This window comes from Diospyros lotus, chromosome 11, assembly GCF_014633365.1.
Source record: "Diospyros lotus cultivar Yz01 chromosome 11, ASM1463336v1, whole genome shotgun sequence".
Classification (NCBI taxonomy): Eukaryota; Viridiplantae; Streptophyta; class Magnoliopsida; order Ericales; family Ebenaceae; genus Diospyros; species Diospyros lotus.
The window spans coordinates 29651426-29675314 of record NC_068348.1 but is presented as its reverse complement, the minus strand read 5'-3'; the positions used below and the strand labels follow the sequence as shown (position 1 = coordinate 29675314).

General features: G+C 32.7%; 2 protein-coding genes across 4 annotated transcripts; both read left to right on the top strand.

Moving 5' to 3' along the window:
- Nucleotides 1–9202: 9202 nt before the first annotated feature.
- Nucleotides 9203–14692, top strand: LOC127813085 (sulfite exporter TauE/SafE family protein 3). The gene is made up of 12 exons (XM_052353823.1): nt 9203–9657; nt 10367–10526; nt 11123–11323; nt 11403–11467; nt 11809–11836; nt 11943–12034; nt 12117–12203; nt 12539–12589; nt 12772–12993; nt 13550–13643; nt 13921–14061; nt 14187–14692. Exons 1-12 carry the CDS (start codon nt 9451–9453, stop codon nt 14270–14272), a joined length of 1434 nt encoding a protein of 477 aa, XP_052209783.1. The 5' UTR covers nt 9203–9450; the 3' UTR covers nt 14273–14692.
- A 1619-nt stretch (nt 14693–16311) lies between these two features.
- On the top strand, nt 16312–23165 carry LOC127813084 (la protein 1). 3 transcript variants are annotated; one of them, XM_052353818.1, is made up of 10 exons: nt 16312–16494; nt 16622–16748; nt 17095–17322; nt 17452–17594; nt 18381–18529; nt 19758–19859; nt 19946–20402; nt 22096–22243; nt 22502–22583; nt 22802–23165. In XM_052353818.1, exons 1-10 carry the CDS (start codon nt 16444–16446, stop codon nt 22896–22898), a joined length of 1584 nt encoding a protein of 527 aa, XP_052209778.1. In that variant the 5' UTR covers nt 16312–16443; the 3' UTR covers nt 22899–23165. The 3 variants fall into 3 exon arrangements, with proteins under 3 accessions (XP_052209778.1, XP_052209779.1, XP_052209782.1); XM_052353819.1 differs by having other exon boundaries at nt 16313–16494; nt 16622–16700; nt 17173–17322; XM_052353822.1 differs by lacking the exon at nt 22802–23165 and having other exon boundaries at nt 16313–16494; nt 16622–16700; nt 17173–17322; nt 22502–22587.
- Nucleotides 23166–23889: the final 724 nt, after the last annotated feature.

Here is a 23889-nt window from a genome sequence, read left to right as displayed (position 1 = left end):
AACCAATTAAATCGAATCGAGCGACAAAACTAAATTGAATTGACCGATTAACCTAAAAAATCAAACTAATCGATAACCGAAATAATCAAACGTAAACCATATAAACTAAACCAAAGTAACCGATAGAAACAATACAAAACTAAAGAAAACGGCGTTGTTTTATAAACATCAAAATAACATCGTTTTAAAATTCGATTAATTTGGTTCTTCCAACCAAATAAACCGAACCGAAAACCAAAAACTGGATTTTTGAAAAAAAAATAATAATAATAATAATTGAACCAAATCGATGCGAGAAAAAAATGGAGCTGAATTGACAAGTTTGATCGATTAGGTTCGATTAGTTCAGATAAATCAAATTTTTGCTCTCCCTTACTTAAATCAATCTAATGTTGAGATAACGTCTTTAGTTTTGGTAGTAATTTGTCTATACATTTGTTGTTAGTGTAGGAACTTGGTGAAAACATGCGACAAATGCTTTTTAAAAATAAGATGTACTATTACAGTGTTTTAAATATATAACAAATGAATCTACTAAATATATTTAAAAGTTTATTGCAATTACTATGATGAAAACCTTCAAATAACAAGAGATATAATATATGTAATATATGATGTGAGACTAATATATATAATATATGATTATTGATAAATTATTAAAAAAATTAAACTTAACATAATAATTAAATTAAGCCTTGTAAAGTTGTGATTGTTGTCTATATTAAGAGGTAAATTTTGTAAAATTAGTGTCACTTTCTATGCAACAAAAATATCTAAAATAAACGTTTTTTTTCATGGTGATCAAGCAACGTCCTTTTGAGCAATTCAAAGCTTCTAGTTGGTGGTGGTTGGCATAGTAATGAAAATGAAGGTAATTTGGGAGGTTGGTGAATTTTAATTGCCACACTTGTAACAATTAATTAATCTAGAAATAAGAGTACATATTTAATTATATGGTGCCTCCCTATTAGAGGAGAGGAGGTATTAGGCAAATCATGTGTTATTGTCTCTTCTATTTAGCACCTGTTCTAATGAGAATGCACTACATAACTAATAACATCGTCATTAATTATGATTCATAATATTATTTTATTTAAAAAATAATTGATATTTCGTTTAGAGATCAGCATTCAGTCACCAAATCAATCAAATTTCTCAAATTAAATAGACTGAACTTATGTCAAAAATTGAAACAAACCGATTGAACAGATTCTCAAGTTGAAAAACCAAGAAAAAATGAAAAAGCAAAATAACAAAGTGCAAAAATAATGTTTTTTTTTATATTTCGATCGGTTTGATTATTTTAATTTTTTTCAATACAAATAGCGAATCGAAACAAAATAATCAAAATTATTAAATTTGGTAGCTGTGTCGAACTCACCTATAACTTGAACCGAATCAAACTAAACCCACCATTTTCGTCGATTTAATTTAATTACATCAATTTAACCAAAGTCACCCTACAAATGATAGTTAGAATAAAGTTGGAGTAATAATTCTTGAGTTAATCATGAAAACACCACATAAAAGTTATTTCTCCATGTCACGCCTGTCACTTTTTGGGCCCTTAATAATTTGAACAAAAATATTTTTTAAATATTTAAATTTAATACTTTTACTAATATTTTACACTAATGTGCTGTATATTTATAATAATATGATATATTATCAAAAATATTAAACTTAAAGTGTTAAAATAATATTTTAATAATTTAAAACCCATATAACACGAAGAAAATCGAAAATGATATTAAGACACCATCGACTCTTTAAAGGCAGAAGTCGATCTTGGAATGCCCTCCCTTGCGAGGGTACTAACACTCATACGCTTAATTTTGTTTGAGAGAATAAATCGTGGGATATATTCTAAAGAAATCAAAGCTCAACTTGGTGACTCATCAAAATGATACCGATATATCATTTACTCTTCATTTGCCAGTCGAGCTGTTCCCCGGGTGAAAGGCATGAGCCTATCTCGTGGCTGTCCAGAACAGCCGCATAAATCATTAGGAGCACTTATCAGGCACCCCATGTGCACCAGCACCACAGGGTATTCCCACCCGTGTCGCACGTGTTACATGCATTGTCAAAATTGACAGCTTTCGGCCGCCCAATAAGAGTCATTTTTTCACATTCGTCAACATCGACGGTGATATTGGATAAATTTTGGGAGAATGTGTAAAAGTATTTTTGTATTTTATTAAAAAAATTGGGTGGAATTTTGAATTTTCAAAAGTCCTCGTTACACATCTTTATTTTAAAAAATAAAATTATTAATTATTTTAAATTTATTGTTAAATAATTACATTTGTAATTAAAATAAAAAACTAATTTTACATTTAATTTTAGCAAATATTTTATTTTTTAAAAATTATAATTTTATAATTGAAAATGTACTAACATTTTATGTTTTAAAAAGTAATATCATTTATTTTTAAAAAAAATATTTTTCTATTTTATTAGACTCTGTTGATACTACATTATATTGTTCATGTCACGTCATTGCCATATGTATTACTTAATTTTAAAAAGTGCTTATTGTTCACTTTAATAAAAAAACCTCTAAATTTATCATCTTAATAACAAAAAAATCCACACCATTTTGAGCAACATATAATTGATGTCTACTTCAATTTGAGCAATAGAGAATGGCTCGACGAGGTTTTGATTCTCTTGGACATTGGGAATAAAATGCCTTGACGATGAGAATCGAATTGCTTAATAACGTTCTAATTGTCTTGGATATTAAGAATGAAACAACTCGATGACGGGAATAGAATGGCTCTACAAGTTTTGATGTTTTAATATATGAAAATAATATAAAATTGTTAAAGTTGAGAGCATATCCTTAATCACACATGTACATTTCACGTTGAGATTTTATTCCTAATTATTATTTGATGAAATGTCTAATAGCTTTTCTTTTTTTTTTAAGTAAAGATACCTACTAAGACGTTTTTAAAGTTCGGAGTACCACATAAATTTTTTGATAAAGTATAAGAGTAATTTTTATTCCTTCACCCCACATATTCCTAATCATGTGCATGCCATTGAGGTTTTATCCTTAATTATTGTTTAATGATGTGTTTAATAATTTCATTTTTTGTTGAATAGAGGTGTCTAATGGGACATTTTAAAAATTCGGGGTGTCACCTAACTTTTTTTGATAAAGTATAGGAGTATTGTTATACATTCACCTATAAACTTTTGAAAATATTATAATTTTTTAAATATCTTAACAAGATACTATATTTTTTAAATTATTTAACAAACTATTACATTTCTTCTGACTCAACATATCAGATTGAAACTCTGACTCTTTTGACTAGTCAAACTTGCTACCGAGAGTAGCGAGATATAATAAAACACACTACTCTCAAGTTCTATTTATTATAATTTATTCTCTTACCCATTATTTTTTTTTCACAATTATTACTCGACACTTCAATAAATTTTTTAATTTCCTAAAACTTTTGGTGCTTTATTGTACCTCGTTACTAAAGTTTGAGAAAACAAGTACTAAGGAAAATATGTAAAAATTAAAATAAATTAAACTCGCTATTAGAAATAGCGTGTTTTGTTGTATCTCGTTACTTTCAATAACAAAATTGACTCATCAAAAGATTTAGGTTCTAACATGGCATGCTGAGTTAGAAGAGATGTAACAGTTTAAACTTTTAAAATATAATATTTTATTAAGTTATTTAAAAATTATAATATTTTAAAAAATTTCTCATAATATCTAATATAAAAAATACGTATAATAATTTTATAAAAATAAAAATGTTCCATTTTGCCCTTAAATATAATATTTTGATTAAACCGATATTAATATATATGATGAGCATACAAGTACAATTTTATATTAAGTATTTAGCTTATATTATGGATCAATTATGTCACATCGCAAGTAATGCATTTAGCTCATATTAATTTAAAAAGACGAAGAGAATAGCAATTGTTGAGATTCAATAAGTATATATTATTTTTTGATAAAATATATTTATTATGTTCTCTTTTTAACCAAAAAATACTCTTTATTTGTTAATAAAACATTACAGAAATATCATACATTGATCATCAACAAATAAAAATATTTTTAAACTAAAAATAAATTATAATAAATATATTTTATCTGAAAGGGTTTTCTAAAGAGTGCTCTAGTACTTTGTTTAGCATTAAATACTTTTTTATTGTTAATAAATATATTGTATTTTAAAATATTTTATCAATTAACAAAAATATCTAAAAATTAAAAATAAAATACATGGAATAGGTGTTGAATTTGTTTAAAAGAAGGAAGTAGGGGAACATTTGGGTAATATTAGGAGAGAACTATCTCATAAACCTGTCATCGATATCGCTGAACATGTTTCTAAATCTATTTCTATTAAGCTAACTAAGACGAGGTCATTGATGGATAATAAATTTTATTTTTTTATTGAAGGGGATATAGATATGACTTTTATTGAAAAAATTAAATTTCAAGAGATTGTGTTGATGAAACACGTAATATTGAAAATAAAGGTAAAAGAGATCGTGTGAGTGTAGAGGATTTTACATACGAGAAGACAGATAGCTCTGGACATTGTTTTGTTAAATCAAAGTCCTGGTTAAAGAAGTAGAGAAAAAATAAGAATGAGATTGAGAAAGCTTATAAAGGTTTCAAAGACTCGGGTCTAATGATTATGGATCCAAATTGATGGTGCTAAAATTTTGTATATTTTAATATAAATATGATATGAGGTTAGCTTTGTGTTGATTTATTTTTATGGTTTTTTCCTTTTATTTGTTTAGTTTTAGTTTTTCTTTTTTTGTGATTATTCGAGATATACCTTACCATAAGTTGTGGACGCATTGTTAGGAGTGTACAAACTATCAATTTGATTATCGAATCAATCGAAATTCAATAACCGGTTAAATCGAACTAATTGATTAACCTGAAAAATTGAACTAACTGATAATTGAAAAAAACGAACTCAAATTATATAAACCGAATCAAATCGATTAAACTGAATAAACAAAAAAAATGAAGAAAATCAAAGTATCTGATAGAAAATACACAAAATTAAAGAAAATGACATTTTTACAAATATTAAAATAATATCATTTTAAAGTTTGGTATATTTGGTTAATTCGGTTATTCCAATTAAAAAACTGAACCAAAAACTAAACTTTTGAAAAAAATTAATCAAATCGAATCGATATAACAAAAACATTGAATTGAACCGATAAGTTCAGTTAATTTAGTTCGATTAATTCAAATAAATCAATTTTTTTTCTCCCCAACACTTTATGGTGTTTTCCTTTATATTAATATACACTTACTTAAAAAAAAAAACAAATGAACTTCATGAAGCAACACCCAATCTAAAAAATAAGAAATATTTGTCACACTTTAATTATGAAATACGTTAGTTTTAATTTGCTACAACTTAAAAAAATAATTAATATTATTTTTTTAATTCTTAATCCCCTTGCGCGTTAATTATTGACGGAGTCGGAGAAAAGGCATAAAGAAGGCTGCGAGAACTGACGTCTCACGTTGCCCCACCAGGCACCAGCCGACGCTAAAGCATTTATATTTTGCCCGTCACGTCATGAGTTAGCCAAAGTATGTAAGTGGACTTGGATTAAAATGGCAAAATACTCTTTGCCCTTGCAATTATGTCTATTCTCACATTCTACTTATCAGTTCTCAAAATGGCACTAGTACCCCTCCGCTCAATCAGCCAAACAAAGACAAAACCAAGCTTGGTTGGAAGTTTGAAAAAATGACATACATAAGTTCTTATGACACTTATTAGCTGTCTACCTAATACTGTTAGGTGCTGAATAAATAAATACTTTTATAGCACTTATATAACAAGCTCAAATTGCTTATATTAAACAAGTAAAATGAGAGCAAAAATTTAGTACGAGACCATTTGAGTAGCATTGTTGTTGAGTCGTAGAAGACGATAACATTTAAGGATAGTATTTCTCGCATTTAAGTTCTAGCACTATATAAAAGTATCTTCCATGCCCAAGTTCTCATTTTGGGTGGATTTTATATTAAAAGTGATTTGTTGATAATAATATTTAACTCGTGTAATAGGCACAACCTTCTTTCTTTATAAGCATTTCTTTTGAGTTATTCTCGATCCATTGAATGCTTAATAAAAAGAATAGTTTCGTGATTTTTGTAATATATGGTGAGATTGTGATCAAGTGATCTATTAATTTTCTAGGTTGGGTTTGACGACATTTGAGTATTGTATATAGAGGGATTTGTTAGATCTCTCAAACTATCATGTTTGATTTTTTTTTGTGAAGAAAAGGTCTTTTTATTTTTTAATTATTAATATTTATTATATTTTATTTTTAAATTTATAAAACTCGGTGATAAATATACAGATATTTCACCAATCCATATAATTGTCCTGAACCTAAAAATAAAATATAATAAGGATTTCATTATTTGAACACTTTAGTCGATAAAATATTTATAATACATCTATTATTAATTAATAAAAGTATTTGGGTACTTAAAATAAAGTACATTAAATGCATTAGACCCTTATTAGCAAAACTTATATAACAAATTTATTGACATTTCACCAATTGAAATATAATTGTTTCGAATCTAAAAAATAAATATAATAAATACACATTACTTAAAAAAAATCCTATACCTAAGAAGTTCATAACACATTAAATGAGAAATTGTACACGAACAATGATAGGTCACATCTCGAGCAAAAAATAAAAGGACGTGAAAAACTAAACACAAAGCGAAAATACAAAGACTCAAATAATAGAAACTCCAAAAAAAACTACAACCTATCTAAGATAATTCGGAAAACTTAAAAACAAAATTTATTACCCATTAAACAACATGAAAGGAAAATCTCATTAAGAAACTATATATTATAAATCTTAATTTCACTAAGCTATATATTATGTATAACAATCATAATTTTATTATAAATTAAATTTAACTAAATATGAATTCAAAATAATCTCAATAAATTTTCTTCACTTCTTTGAAATAATTAGTATTCTTGAAATATTTGAGGACATGGGTGGGGGAGTGGCCAATCATTTTGGCTCTTGATTTGACATCTTGAATTGTCCTATGGGATCAAGACAAATTATTTTAATGACAATATGGTGATATTTTCATTGCTAAATATTTTAACAAAAGACATTTAAGAGGAAAATATTTTTTACTTAATTCTCCACCACAAGTTATTTTTGGTATTAGATGGAAAATAGGGTTTTAATTTTTAAATATGATTCGATTAACTTTCCTTCTAACATTAATTTTTTTTATGTAAAATAATATTAGCTCGAAAAAGTGCTCATAAAAAGAAACCTTACTTGAAGATATTGAAAAAATACGTGCAATGTCATACATGTCAAGTCTAACTTGTGGTTAGGAATGAAAAACATCTCACAAGGAATGTTCTTAGGGAAATAAAGTCTTTTTCGTTTGGTAGGTATACCAGAGAAACATTTTAGCGAATGATTTGTTCGACTTTCTTTTTTATCTAAATTATTAAAATAATATCTATATATTCTATAAAAATACCACATTTGGTGTTACGAGTAAAAGTATTCGGTCAATTTAATTATCAAGCTCGCCGAAGTGCTCAAATCGAATAGACCAAATTTGTGTCAAAATCAAATCGAATCGATTGAATCAATTTTCAAATTGAATAAAGTGAAGAATTGAGAAAACAAAATCCAAAAAAATTGAACTGATCAAAAAAATTGAAAAATCAACAAAAATTGAAAATCGAAATAACAAAGTGCAAAAATAATGTCGTTTTTAACATTTCGATCAATTCAATTATTTCAATTTTTTTTCAATATAAAGACTAAACTGAACCGAAATAATTAAAATTACCAGGTTTGGAAACAAAATCAAAGTGACCTTCAGTTTGAACTAAAATGAACCAGCAATTTGGACCGATTCGATTTGATTATTTCACTTTAATCGAAACATTTCTCACCCCAATTTAATGTCTCGAACAAAGATATTTTCATATTTAAATTTAAAATAACAAATTAAAATTTAATTATCAAACACCAACAAATGAGTTTAATCAAAATTATTAAAAAAAAAGCTAAATGAACAATTATCTAAAATATTTTAATCTTTTATTTACACACGACCCACCCCTCAAAGTATATATTAATTAATTACATTAAAAAGGGAAATTTGAAAATAATTCATGGATCCAAAATTGTGGGAATAGAAGGTTTGGAACGTTAGGTGGCGCCAAGGCAGGTGGTCACGTGGGGCTGGACTTTTATTTGGGAAAATATGATGAGAAGCGACCGTACATTTTAGGGACTGGAGGTGGCGGTGGTGATGACAAGGGGGAAAGAAAGTGGACAAAAATGAAGGGCAGTATTGTAATTTTATAAATAACCTGTTTTTATTATTTAATTAACTAATAAAATTATTTTAATGCTAAAAATAACATGTCATAAATATATCATAAAATGTATCTTTTACTATTTTAGGACAATAATTAATATTATTATTAAAAATATATATATAGAAAAAAGGGTAAAATTATAATTGATGTTTGTAATTATCTTATTATACTTAATAAGATATATTATACTTAGTTATACAAGTTTATAAGTAACTTTTTAGTTAATATTTTTGGGTAAAAATCGATGGTTGTAGGAATGGTATAAGAGGCGAGTTAAGATTAACATCGTGTCAGTAAGTTTTATATATTAGTTGGTCTCGAGAAACAATAAAAATTACTCTTAAATAGTGTTCGGGTAAGGATTCGTGGAAAGATAATTAGAGATAAGATGAAAGGATTTATACATAATATGATTTGAATACACGGAATGGTAGGAAAAATAGAAAGAATTTGTAAAAAAAAAAAGGAAAATGAATACTAATTTGCTAGTGATGCAGTGTTATCCACATGATTCACATGATTTAAAAGACATTGATTGATAAGATATCAATGTCTTTTTTAGTTTCATTGCCGTGAAAATGCAACATTATTAGTGAGACAATGTCTTTTTTAACACTAAATTGACAATTTGGACAGCTGACTGGTTACGGTGATACCAGCGTAAATTCGAAAAACGGAGGGGGACCCACGTGAAAACGTTGCAATCTTCGGGGGCGAAAGTGTAAATTTCTCTTTGTATAAGAGCACCCCGGCCTTGAAGCGCCATCAGAAGAATGGTGTTGAGTCTTCCGCTCGAGGCTCCATCTCTCATTTGAGCCTCTCTTCTCTGCAATCGATCTCAAAAGCCAAACTGAAATCCACTCCCTTCTTCTTTCCCCTCAATTTTCCCGCACTTCCTCACATTTTCTCCGATATTCGCGCGCTTTGAAACGTTGCGAGTGTGTGTCGAGAGAGAGAGAGAGAGAGAGAGAGAGAGAGAGAGAGAGGAGGCAGTGGGGGAAAAGCGGGGTATTTGGGTTGGATGGCAAAAATTGGAGCGAAATGGAGGGTTTTGAGATCGGTATCAATGCCGTGGTGCAGTCTTCTACTGGCGTCGATGCTTGTTTCAGCGGAAAGAGGCTTCAAACCGCGAGCAGCGTCGAACTATTCCGATGCTCCGGATTACCTTTCGCAGATTTTGAATTTCTTGTGGCAACCGAATGCATCAAGCTCCGACCATACTTGGCCTGTGAGTCGAATTATGATCAATCTGATTGTGATGTTGTTTTCTTCCCTCTTGGATTTAGGTTCTATGGTGCGTCGATTCTGTTAGTAATTATTGGCATCGTTTAAATCAACCAATCAACTCGCTGATGTATTTATTGCTCGCCGTTGGAAGTTGTAGATTCCCTTTTTCTTTTTTATTTCTTTTTTCTCTGTGTATTACTGTACACATATTTCGGGCTCGGCATCGTTTAGATGAAGCAAAAGCATAAATAATGCAGATTACTCAATGTACCGCAGCTCGAGTTTTTTATTTTTTACAGATGGGCTCCTGTGTTTACTGGAGGAAAGCTGATTAGTTTTTTAATGCCGGAATATAAAAAATCACCCCGTGAACTGAAACTGTTTGTGGGATTTTGGAATTTACCAAAACACACACAAGCACCCATATGAGCTTAGCCCAGTGTTGAACATGGCACTCTTGCTGATTTTCCACCACTTGAGATCTACGTTAAAGTCCTTGACCAAGTGTCAACCATGTAGGTCAAACACATCTTTGATCTGATCCCTACCGGGGATTTACCATTATGCATGCTTACTTCATTTTTTGTTTGTTTGTTAGTTTGTTGTAGGTATGCAATAGACATCAAGTTATATGTAATTCATTTCAAATTTTATCTTATATATGTAATATCTGCAAACAGTAGCGACTGATGTTTGAAATTGTTTTACAGGAAATGAAATTCGGTTGGAAGATTGTTGTGGGTACCATAATTGGATTCTTTGGGGCAGCATTTGGGAGTGTAGGTGGTGTTGGTGGTGGTGGAATATTTGTTCCTATGCTCAAACTAATTATTGGATTCGATGCAAAATCAGCAACTGCAATGTCAAAATGTAAGAGTCTGACAGCAGTTTAATACGAGTTACAGGCAAAGTTTGTTTGTTTTTAGCTAACATAAATAGAGTGGCCTGTTCAGTTTGAATTTTGGAAATAAAAGAATAACTAATTTCATGAACAATATGTTAATTTATCTGTTTATTTTTCTTATTTGAAGCAAAGAAAATGAAGAAAAGAAGATGAATAAAACGCCTCAAGCCTGGTTTTGGATTCATCATGATCAATAAAAGAAACAATTTTTTCCACAAGTTTTTTTTGTGTTCTGAACATGAAATATTTTCAGGCATTTACTTACAGTAGCAACAGGCTACAATTTTTCTTTAAGGAGGTCACTTAGTTTTTTCAACTTAAATCATAATTGAGGGACCTATTGGACTTGCTTATTGAAGAGGTAACCCAGTTCACTTCTGCGGCAGTCATTCAACTGTTGGAGTTCCCTGTTTCTCAACCTTTGGAGAACTTTTTTTCTCAATTTTTTTAAAGCCCTAACACGAAAGATGTGTTCACAGGAAACTTTGCTTCCCATTAGCAACTAACCAAAATTTTCTTGTAATTATAGGATTCATAGAGATTTGCATTGTTTTCTGGTCAGGTATGATCATGGGTGCTGCAGCCTCCACTGTCTACTACAATCTTAAGCTAAGGCATCCCACACTTGATTTGCCAATTATTGACTATGACTTGGCATTGCTTGTTCAACCAATGCTAATGCTGGGAATTAGCATTGGTGTTACTTTCAATGTGATTTTTGCTGACTGGATGGTCACCATACTGCTAATTGTTCTCTTCTTAGGTAATGGCTGGTTGCAATTTTGAATAGTTATTGCTCTGCATTCCGCTCCTTCATACTCTTTTGGACTTTATGTTTTCAGGCACATCAACGAAGGCCTTTTTCAAAGGTGTCGAAACATGGAAGAAAGAAACAATTATGAAAAAGGTATCATAAGGTTCATCCATTCTGAAGTTAGAAAGAAAAGTTATAATTCACTCAGAAAATGAGATAATTCCACTTTGTTTTCAGTTTGTATCTGAAGTTTTATTTTGATTGCATCTGCAAATAGTTTGTCTGTAAAGGTATTTTTCAACTTCAATTGCTGCTTCCATTCTTTCACTTTTTCAAGTTGTGCTGCTTAAAATAGTTACCCGATAAGATTGGATTTGCAATTTTTTCTTCTGTTGCCATATGAAGTGTGTGTCTCTTTAGGATGTATCATGTATCTGTTTATGCAGCTAATGTTAATTCTTCCATTTATAATATTGTTTCTTTGCCAATTTCAGGAGGCTGCTAGGCGTTTGGAAACAAATGGTAAGTTGGTCCTGTAATTGCCACCGCATGCCAACACTGATAGGGCTTCTTGCTCATGTATTGTCTTTTTAGGGAATTTAAACACTTATATTTGTTGTGATGTCAGGCAATGATCAGGAGGGATTAGACTATAAGCTGCTGCCTGGTGGCCCAAGCAATGGCAGCCAAGATGTTACCGATGACCCTCCAGAGCCAGAGGTGAGCATCCATCCTCTTATCTGAAAAAGCTGTTTTCAGTTCCACTAATCCCTCCACAAGTCTAATACATTTAAGCATACAGGTCAGTATAATTGACAATGTGCGCTGGAAGGAACTAGGGCTTCTTGTTTTCGTTTGGGTTGCATTCCTTGCATTGCAAATCATCAAGGTTTTTATCCTCTTCTATTTTCTTTGCATTTCTCCTTTTGACTTCTCTTCTTTGAATAATGATATTTAGTCCTCCTTCATAGTCCAAATTGGTAATCCTACTGGGCAAAATGTCTCATATGCCCTTCCATTGGTTTTTAACAATCACAATGATTGTAAAAACAATGCAAGAGCATATTAGACATTTTGCCTAGTAGGACTACCAATTCGGACTACAAAGTAGGGCTAAATATCATTGTTCCTCTTCTTTACATATATACACTCTCCCTGGTTTCTTGTTATCTTAAGAGTTGATATTTCATTCCCGTGTTTAATATTTTTGCCTGTTCAAAACAGAACGAATTGACTACTTGCTCGGCAGCGTATTGGGTAGTAAACTTATTGCAGGTACCTTTCATTGTTAAGGAATAACTTTATGGCCTTTTTTCCCAATTGAACTGAGTGTTTCCACGTAAACTCTACAACCAACTCTATGATTGATATCAGGAATGACTTAGAATGATGTTTGAGCTTGAGAGACTTCATGGGTTTTCAAGCATATGTGAATAGATCTTTTTAATGTCCCGCAGATCCCAATTGCTTTTGGGGTATCTTTATATGAGGCACTGGGCCTGTACAGTGGAAGAAAGGCAATTTCATCAATGGGAGATACTGGATCTGGCGTGAAGATACACCAGTTGATCTTGTACTGCTTCTGTGGTGTAGTGGCTGGCATGGTTGGTGGATTGCTTGGTCTAGGTGGAGGATTTATTCTGGGTCCATTGTTTTTGGAGCTGGGAGTCCCTCCTCAGGTAAATTTGTGCCTTTTAATACTTGTGCCAAAGGACGAACTAAATTTAAGTATATATAAATAAAGGGTGGTCACTTTATTTTTCATACTATTTTTATGACGTTACTACTGGAATCCAGGTTGGAAGACTACAGCTAGTTCGTTGCTGATATACGTGCATGCTTTCTTTAGTATTACCCTGTTATGGAATGAGAATTGGCCCTGTTTTTCTTTATGGAATGAGTAGTATTACCACCACTCACCCTTGTTTTTTCGGAAAGAGATTGTTTTCACAATTTGAATTTATGACCTTCCAGACACAAAGGGGCAACCTTACTGTTGCTACCAAGGCTTGTCCTCAAATAATTCCAGATAAAGCCAGTAACTATTGGAAGTAGTTAGTATCATTGTTACAGTAGCACTTTAAGTTTCAAAAATGTAGATCTCCATCTGAAACCTATTGATGTTTTGTTAGTGAAATGGCAATAAATCACCAGGCTGACACAGTTTGCAGTGCCTTTTACAAATCTTTTCTTTCTTCATGGTCCTAAAGTCTTAAAAGAGAATTTTTTTTGCAGGTGTCAAGTGCCACAGCTACCTTTGCAATGACCTTCTCCTCATCAATGTCTGTTGTAGAATATTATCTTCTAAAACGTTTTCCAGTTCCTTATGGTAAGTTTTATTTTCCGTGTTGTTGGAGGTTTGGGGTGGTGAGGTTAGAGGATAATACTGGAATACTCTTTATAAGCAGGCCCTTTTATTCCCTCCAGAATTTTTCCCAGTGCACCAACATGAAAACAATTTTCACAAGCAGCTGTCACTGTTATCTCGATAAATCATCTAAGATATAACAAATGAAGAGCCCTAGCTAACTTGTGTCTCGCTACAAAGGTTGGAAACTCCACCCAATTTTGTCCCGACTTCATTGCTTTCTGTTTGCTCCTCGCAGCTCTCTACTTTATTGCCGTGGCAACCGTTGCTGCTTTTGTTGGACAACACATTGTAAGAAAACTGATCATTTTTCTTGGAAGGGCATCTCTTATCATCTTCATTCTCGCTTTCACCATCTTTGTGAGTGCAATCTCCTTAGGTGAGCTCCATTTTCCCCGACATTATACTGTAGAAATGAATTGAGTCTATCTATCTAGCTGAATGACTATGACTGGCTTCAAGGCATTTCTTGCTTTCTTAACGCAAATTTTCTTCTTTTTATAGGCGGGGAAGGTATAGCAGAAATGATAGAGGATATCGAGCAACATGAATACATGGGTTTTGAGAACCTCTGCACGTATGATTCTTGATTTGTCATCTCCTCCCCCATCTTTTGTAGGATTCCGATGTCCTAATCAAGCTCCCCTAAGTGTACAAAGTTGGCCTTCTGCCATTCTGCACTTGGTAGGATGAACGATAGCCCGCTGCTTCGATTCAATTTTACTGAAATATCAGTATATTTGCCCTCAAAAACAATTTTTTTCCAACTCAATTTGTGTCTGGAGGAGGAGCCCATAAGGGAAATCTAGGAGGAGGAGAATATTTTCAGCTTTTATGTCATTTTTCTTTCTCTGCTCATCGACATTGATAAGAGGACTAGAGCCATAGGACGATTGTTGTTGTCATTTGTTGTTCGTTTGTTTGCTGAGATTTTTATTTCAACAGTATGTTGGTGCCAATCACTTTCCGTAGTTTTGATGAAAGGGCCGGCCAGATGCATCATTTTATCATTTAGATGGTGTCTGGCTCATCATTTTAAGATGCTTTTTCAAGTCTTTTTACTTAAAAATTGTCTAGTGTTTTAAGTTGATAACGTGTTTTTATATAATTATATTATTTTTTAAATAAAAATAAATTATAAATTGATGTTTAAATGATAAAATTATTATAATTATATATTAATAAATTATATATAATTATTAAAAATATATGAATTTGTTGGAAACTAGAGATGTCGATGGAAGAATTGGAGGTGGGAAGACAAACATTGTGAGGGAAGAGCTAAAGGCGAGGGGACAACAGTCATGATGGAGTAGTTGACGATAGCTGTGATAAAGGAGCTGGAGGTGACAGGTAATGACAATGATGGTGTTGGAGGGAGTCGACAAAAAAGAGAAGGCCTAAAACATTGTTGGAGGGAAAAAGAGTTGGATGAAGATGAGGGATAAGGTTAAAAATATATTATTTGTTGGAAAATAAAATTATAAAATATTTAATCAATTAAATAAGTTATTAATAGCGTTTTAAGAAAAGTTAAGGGGAGTTTTTCTAAAACATTGTCAAATAGGGTTTAAGTTACTTAATTTTTATTTAATTTTTAATAAACATGTAACTAAATAAGTTAATAGTTTCACTAATAGCTTATGAGAAGTCAAAATCGTTAAGCCAAATACCTTCTAAACTTGCATTTTGGCTTCATTTGCAAAAATAAGTGGGCCAAAGGCATAAATATACCCTTTTAACTTTGTTTGTGCAGCTATTTAGCCCCTTCAATTTTAAAATTACCTATCATGCCCTTGAACTAAATTGAAATCGTCTATTCGGTTTTAGTTCAAAAATTAGAATTGAAATCGAACATTTATGGTTTGATTTCGATTTTTAAAAATAAGGAATCATAATTTAAATCGATTCGAACAGTTAAAAAATAAATTAAATAAATATAAAATATATAATACAATGCAGTAATGGTAAAAAATTAAAACAATCAAAGTCGTTGAGTCTTCATTTTTTTCCCTTGAATCTTTTATTTTGTTAACATTTTAGTGATTGCTTTTAGAATAAAATAATATATTTTGTAGTGAAATAAATTGTGCCCAAAAATGATAGAATATTGCAAGCAAGATTAAAACAATAAAGAGTAAATAAAAATGACTTGATGAAGGGGGTTCCATTAATTAGATTGATATTAACATGATTAAGTTAATTAAACCTTCTTTTAATTAATTTAACTAATAGAAAAAATTAAAAATAAAAAATAAAACATTAACTGACGTAATGAAAGAGGTTCCAATCGCTAGATTTTACGACTACGTGAGTTTCAACAACTGTAATAAAATTTGAAGTTAAAATTAATTTAAAATATATATATTTAAAATTTTACCTTTTAGTTCACTTATATAGTATAGGTTCTAATTTTTTTTTTTTCCCTCTCAATTAGTTCCCACTTGCCTTTGGAAGCATTTCTATCAATTGTTCCAAGTCGGCCGAAAAACCAAGGCCCATCTAACCCAGACGTATGGGCCGAATTTAGCCCAGATAGACTCAGGCCGGGCTGGCCCAATTCATCCAAACTTGTAATCTCATTAACATCGAAAAAATGCAAACCGATATTCCCTTAAATTTGGATTTTCAAGTTCTTAAAACGTGGGGGGCGAGTAATGAACTGCTTGAAACCGCTTTAAGGTCTTCTCCGTCTCCAAAACCCTAGACCTAGCGCGCACTGTTTCTCTCTCTCCCTCTCTCTCTCTCAATTTGAGCAACAATGGCGAGCAATTCACTGGACGAAGAAACGGCGAAGAAAGTCATTCGTCAGGTTGAATGAGTGTCGTTGGATTTTTCTTCTGATACCTAGCACTCTTTCAAGGAATTCGATTTTTGTTTCGAGATGACAACTGAGATTTTGTTTCGTTATTTGTCTTGTTGAATGCTGTCTGGCGCAGGTTGAGTTCTACTTCGGCGATAGCAACCTCCCTAGGGACAAGTTTCTGAATAAAACGATCGGTGACAGTGAAGATGGCTGTATCCTCCTGTTCACACCTTCGTCTCTCTTCTCTCTGTATTTGAACAGTTCTGTATCAAAACGTAAAAGTAAACTTGTTATAGATGTTTGTTTGTTTGTTCTGGTTTTCTCATTCTGTTCCTTGTCTCTAGTAATTGCGTATTTTGCTGGGTTTTCTAAGGAGCTAGGCAGAAGTCTACTGGCGTATATTATATTCTAGGTTATCGATTGTCATAACATGTCTTTCTTCGCTAAATAATGCATGCGATTAAGCTTATGCTTTTTCGCTTCGTTATAACATGTAGGAGAAGAAACTTAGAATCGTTTCTGAAGAGATTCTGTATTTACATACTGGAACAGCACAAGAACAAGAATTTAAGTTTCACTTGGTTTCCTTTTTCTTACTTCTCTCAGCTGCCCAAAGGAAGGTTTATGACCTGTTAATGTCCTTTATTGTTGCTTGGTTTAGTTGTTCTTTAACCGAAACTTCAGTGGTCAGTTTGGCCCTTATATGCTCATTCTCTCGTATGCGGGGCCATCTTAATTTGGGCAATGTGAAGCCAGAAGAGGTTTCAGATGGCACAGTGCAAGCTGTGGCCGAGGCTTTGAGGAATTCTACTTCTCTTAAGGTTTCTGAAGATGGTGAGCTTTTTCTCTTGTTTTGATATTTCTACCCTGTTTTGATTGATAATGAAAAGTGTGGATAGAAGATCAAGCATCTGTTTTTGTTTATTTTGATAATGAGGCCTTAATATTTTTTGTTCTTTTCAGGGAAGAAGGTTGGTAGGACCACTGAGCTGGCAAAGCTAGACGAGGTAATAGAACAATTGGACAGCAGGACTGTTGCAGCATCACCCTTGGAGTATGATGTCAAGCTTGAAGATTTGGAGTCTTTCTTCGGTCAGTTTGCCAAGGTTCTGGCTCACCCCTTATTTTTGTCCTTTCTCTTGTTCAATGTTTGTTTATTTTCTTAAATAATCTCATAGTTTTGGCTCACATAATTTTTTTGCAGAGATCACTGTGTACTTTGGGTTCTTAAACCAGTTTTATTAGCAGTTTATTCTCAGTGGATGATGCACATAAAATTATAACTTGAGGGATCATCAAAGATATTTGTATATGTATGTGCTAGTTAAAAAATGACTAACTGAATGGTAATGGAGTTTGACAATGCAAGTATAATGGTAGATGGTGTTATTATTGCAGGCCTACCTTTTTATTGTTATGCAAATTGGACTCTTATCTATTTCCCATTGAAAGCTGTTGAAAACTTTTGATGATTTTAGTAACTAGATTGTGGCTTTGGTTTTTGAATTGTTCAAGATGCATATCACTTCCAAGAATGTATCAACTTGGACACATCTCTCATCAGGCACTTCCTCTGCATCATTGTTTTCCTGTATGTAGAATGAATTTTACTATTTTCTATGTAATGAATCAATTTATAATGTGAAAAATGAAGAAATTGTTCTAGAGGGAAAAAAGAAAGAAAATTGAGGAAATTGCAGATATGCATCTAAGCATATATACTTATATGATCAATGCTGCTTAGGTTTGTGAATTGTATGGAGTGCAAGTTTGGATTGAAAAAGAACTTATAGTCTGTCACCTCAGATCTTGTGCAACTTAGTTTGTGATTTATGTACTTGCTCATCTCCGTGTCAACATATGACACCCAGAATTTGTTTTACCTATTACAGGTTAATAGCGTGAGGCTGCCACGCCATCTTGCAGATAAAAGGTTACTTTGTGGCAGTGCTCTGATCGAGTTCTCAACTGAGGAAGACACTGAAAAGGTTTTGAAGCAAAGCTTAGTTTATGCCGGTGTTGAGCTAGAACTAAAACCAAAGTATGTTATGCTTAACTTTCTGTTGACTAAATTTTCCAAGACAAACTGAAATTTAGTGAACTACACTTAGTTCTTATTTAGTGGAAAAGTGTGTCCAGAGCCCATTTGTCTCTTGCTGAATCATTTGCATTTCCCCTGGCTTTCTTTTTTCTGACTTCTCGAGTCAATTTAAAAATAGTGACTATTATGTTAGACCATACTTCAATTAATCAATGGAATTTAATATGCATGTTTCCCTTACCTAAGCCACTAGTTACTTCTCCTTATATATGATACTTCAGTGAGTTGAAATCATTATAATTTGTTTTGACATGTTTCTGAATGCTATTTAAATTTCTAAAGTTAGGGGACTTCAATTTTGAACTTCCAAACATTCTTTACAAACTCAAAGGTCTAGCTACTGTGCTGCTGTCTTGTATGTATTAATTGTCACCATGTAAGGCCCATCATACTAGATGAGCTTGAATTTCTTAGATGTCCTAAACAAACTACCTGTTTTATCACTTGCTATTATGGTATCTTCATTTTTTCCCTAAACCTTGGTTCTTGTTATCAAAGACCCATACCTTACATCAGTTCTTTTTAACTTGAAGTAGAAGTGAATGGTTTCTTTTTCCTTTAGAGTGACGGTGTTGCCAGTCCTCTAATTGGCATTATACATGATGGTCTATTGATTCCAAATAGTTTGGTTTAGATCTTTTCATTGCACTGGTTTTGGTGTAATTTTTAGTTGCAAATGTTTAATATTCTCTTCAAGAGGGGGACCCTTGCAATCAATGCACACTTACTAGAATCAGGTCACATGTGTCACATGTACAACTTGAGTTAAAAATTAATACCTTTTCTATTAAAAAATAGAGAAATATGTAATGTTATCTGACTAGATTGAAATTAGAATGTTAATTAAAGAATTTAATGGTGAATTCAAATGGTATACCCTCTCATGTAAGAATAGGAGCTTGTAACTTGATATGTATTTGATACATGCATCTAAAAAGAAAAGAATTACTTGAACGTGAACTCACATCCTCATGCTAAGACTTAATACCATATTATTTTCTGCAAATTCTGGCATAGACTTAGAGAAAATGTAACTACATGTATAGTGTTTTGTAATTCTTTTGTTTTAATTTGATAGAAATGATATTGGCAGTGGGTCTTGGTTTTTTGTGTCTGCCTGCAATTGCTTCTATATTCATGTGTCTAATATATAGAGTTTTCATCTCAGGAAAGATTTTGATGCAGAAAGAGCAAGGGAAGAGAAGGAAGTTGAAAATAGTCGTCCCCAAGTGGGTGCTAATCAGAAAAATAAAGCAAGTGCAGAAGCAAAGTAGGTGTTGAGTTTGTTGACTGAATTATCTTAGGTTTCATTTCTTGTTCTTTTGCTGAGCGATTTAAATTTTTTCACTGTGGCAGCTATCCTAAAGGCTTAATTATTGCATTTACACTGAAGAGGATGCCATCAGGAGATTCTACTGAACAAAATGTCGGCGATAGACTGGCCAATGAAAATGTTGATGCTTGCCAATCAGGTGGAGAACCAGCTTCCAAGCTTGATTCCATTGAAGAGGCTGAAGGGAAGATGGCAGAAGATGTAAAAGGTGATGAAGAAAAGCCTGGGAATGATAATGGAAAGGAGAGGGGAGACAATGATAATGTAAAGGAGAGTGGATTAAAGGTTGAAGAAAAGAGTAATTTGGAAAGTGAAGCAAAGAAAACTGAAGATGGGGATAATCTTGACGGATCTACTGAAAAAGATGAGGATAAAGAACCAGGGAAAGAGTTACATGTTGCTGATTCGTTCAAGGATAATAAAGATGTTATTATACGGGAGGATTTGAAGGGAATTTTCTCAAAATATGGTACTGTAAAGGTACTACCAGTCTACCATGAATCTTCTTTGTATTTATTTTGCCCATGTTTTTATTGCATATGCTTATTGTCAAGGTGCTCTACTTCTGCTTCACTTTAGCATTATTTTCTATCACAAGATTCACAAGAACAAAAGGAATATTCACATTCCCTGTTCCTTCTAGGTGGGGTCAGCTACACGAATTTTAGACCTCCAAATCTCCAGGGTCATGTCCTTTATAAAGTCATTAATCCTATGTCATGTTTAAGGATTCCTCACCAAGTGTTCTTTGGCTTCTCCTCGCCCACTGCTACAAACTTCCTCCATTTCATTCACTCACCTCACAGGTGCACCTATCGATGTTCTTTTCACATGTCCAAATTATTTTAGTTGTGATTCCTGCATCTTATCTTCAACAGGCACCAGTCTGAATTTATTTCATATGATTTTGCTTCCTTTTTTGTTTTGTTTTGTGTGTGTGTGGTTGAACAACTTTATTTTTCTGAGCTTCGTCTTTTTAGTATTTTCTTGCAACTTTGCATGTTGCATGCGAAAAAGAAATTGTGTTGTAGCCCATGCTTTAGAACATGTCCTTAATGTACTTAAGTGTTGAGTAGAGCAACTGTAAGGTTGCTCCATTGTGACTCTATGAGAAGGGTAAGGCTCTGTACAAGGATAGCCATTTCCAAGCCCTTGCAAAGCAAGTATGCAATCTCGTGCACTGGGAATGCCATTCATACTACAGTGTTAAAGTTCTCTTTTGACTTGTTTGCACAATGTGTTTGTCTTGGATGGAATGCCATTCATACTACAGTGTTAAAGTTCTCTTTTGACTTGTTTGCACAATGTGTTTGTCTTGGATGTTGAGTCTCGAGTCAATTTTACCTTGTCAAAACTAGGGTTTCCATTTGATATCCTAAGACAGTTTTCAGGGGTCAGATGCCTTGATTAAAATTGTGATTCAGCATTCTTTGGATGATATGTGTAGTTTATTTGGTCTGTTTCTGCCCAGGCTGTACTCTTGTTTGAATGAATAAATTGAGCTCAACACCAAAATGGAACGAACTTTATGAATAATATTTTCTGTATTCCGCTTTACAATTTGGAATCTGTTCAGGTCTGATACATGAAAAATTGAAAGGTGAACCCAGTGCAAATTCCTGCATTGGGGCCCTTTGAAGGTCAATTATATGCAAACCATTATCCTTGCTTGGCACAGAGGTTATTTCCTAACATGAACCTGAGACCTCCATTGCACAATGGAGTAACCTTATTGTGCCAAGGCTCACATTTGAAATGTGATCTTTCCAAAAATATAAGATGGGACCTTCAGATGAAAAATTAGGATTTTTTCATAAATAAATAATAAGATGAAATTTGTATGTGACATTAAGAGTTTCTGCATCTTTTAATGTTCAATCCATATAACCATTGGTGACGACCTCTTTAATGTATGCTTCAGAATTCCAATCTAATAGAATAGGTTATGGAATTCTTGATTCACATTGCTTCACTGGCTTATATTTTTGGTTGGGCTGGGAAGAGGGAGGTTAGTGTTGCACTGCAATTTGTATTCTGCACTACTGTTTTCAATTGCTCTTTTCCTCGTGGAATACTATCATTTAAAAGATTGAAATTTTCTTCAAATTGTGAATTTGATAACAGAATTGGCCTTTGTACTAACGTTTCTGCTGCTATGTGTTCTTCCATGCAGTTCGTTGATTTTAAGATTGGAGACGAGTCAGGGTACATTCGTTTTGAAGATGCAGGGGCTGCCCAGAAAGCACGTGCTGCTGCCGCACTTGCTGAGGAAGGTGGTCTGGTTGTCAAGAACTACATAGCTTATTTAGACCCTGTCTCTGGTAGGCCAGAATCCTCATTTCATTTGAAGATTTTGTTGAAAAAATGATAGTCTTTGCATGATTAGTTCACTAGTTCCAATATCAGACATCCAACTGAAGTATGCCTTATTTATACAAGTCATGTTACTACTGGATGTCTTGTTTGTCACATTGATCTTATATAACTCGGGCAGTAGTCAAATTCATCTTTGAGGTACTGTCTGTAAAGTGTAAACTTAACCCTAATAAGAGCTTTCATTTTATCCGTTTCCCTATCAGGTGATGCTGAAAGGGAGTACTGGAGTCTACTTCGATGCAATCAAGAACGATACTATGGGAAGGTGGGCAACAGAGGAGGAAGGTGAGCATAACCGTTTCTCTCTCTCTCTCTCTCTCCCCCTCCCTCTTCCTGAGGGCCATAATTTTTCAGCTTCTGGTTTATGGAGTCATGTTAATATGTGTTTGGAGGATACCAGGTAGAATTTGCCCGAATATTTGTCACTCATCTGAGTGGCCAAGTCGTGGTAGCAATGGTAAAGTTACTTCTTTCGGAACTGAAAATCTTCTTTTGCATATCAGGGGTGGGAAGCAAAGTAGAGGTGGAAGACATTTCAATGGGAAGCGCTCGAGAGAGAATGACAATGCAGCTCGTCGCAATAAAGCGCAGAAAATTTGAGAAGCATGCAAGTTGCGGAGCGGCTTAGCTAGCTTGATGATGCTCCACAATTTTGTGCCGTAAAAAATGTTCTCAAAATCTGGTTTTGGTTTTAAGTTATCAGAGCTGCCTTGCACCGATAACATATGATGCGATATGTTTTAGCTATTACTGTCCATTTTGTTTTGGCTTGATAAGCTATTATTACCCTTTAATGTAATGCAACCGCTTAAATTTAGTTCTAAGTTTTGCTACCATTTATGTTGAGAATTTTGTCATTTTTGGTTCTTCGTTGGTGGCATGATTGATAAATTTTGTGATTATGATATCATCTTTATAGGGCACACTCTTTTCATGGTCCGAGCCCATAAAAAAAACACAATTTTTTTCCAAGCCAGCACGGCTCATTTTATGTCTAGTGAACCATTAAGGCTCACTAGAGCCTTAACTTTGGGCGTAGGCTTGTGTTGGGCCAAGGACAATGGGGCCTATTGCCATGGCCAGGCTTTCCCTAAGATGGATCAAAATATTAAAAACAAAATAAATAAATAAAAAGCGTGGTTGGTATACCTGTCACAACTATAATTTAACTAATCTTGAATTATCTATGGTATCACCTAAAAGCCTTTTTCTTTTATTTATTCACCTAAAAACTGTTGGTGTCATTTAAACATGTGGTCTGGTAGGTGTGTTATTTCGCATTTGAATCCAACACAACACCTTTGACCTGGTAGTAAATAAAATTTAAAAGTTAAATTCTAATTTATTGAATTATCTCATTTGGGCTATCGAGCTTATGTTAAAAGTTATTTCAAATCGTAATAATCTAATTCATGATTACCATTGTTTGGTTAATTCTGAAATTCCAAAATCAACAGAATAAATTTATTTAATTTGGTTTGTTTTGTTTTGACTAAATTTAGTTAATTCAATTTTGGTATGACAAACCATTTTCAATTTCATTTTAACAGTAAAATCTAAACCCACCAAAATATGCGATTATTTCAGGAAA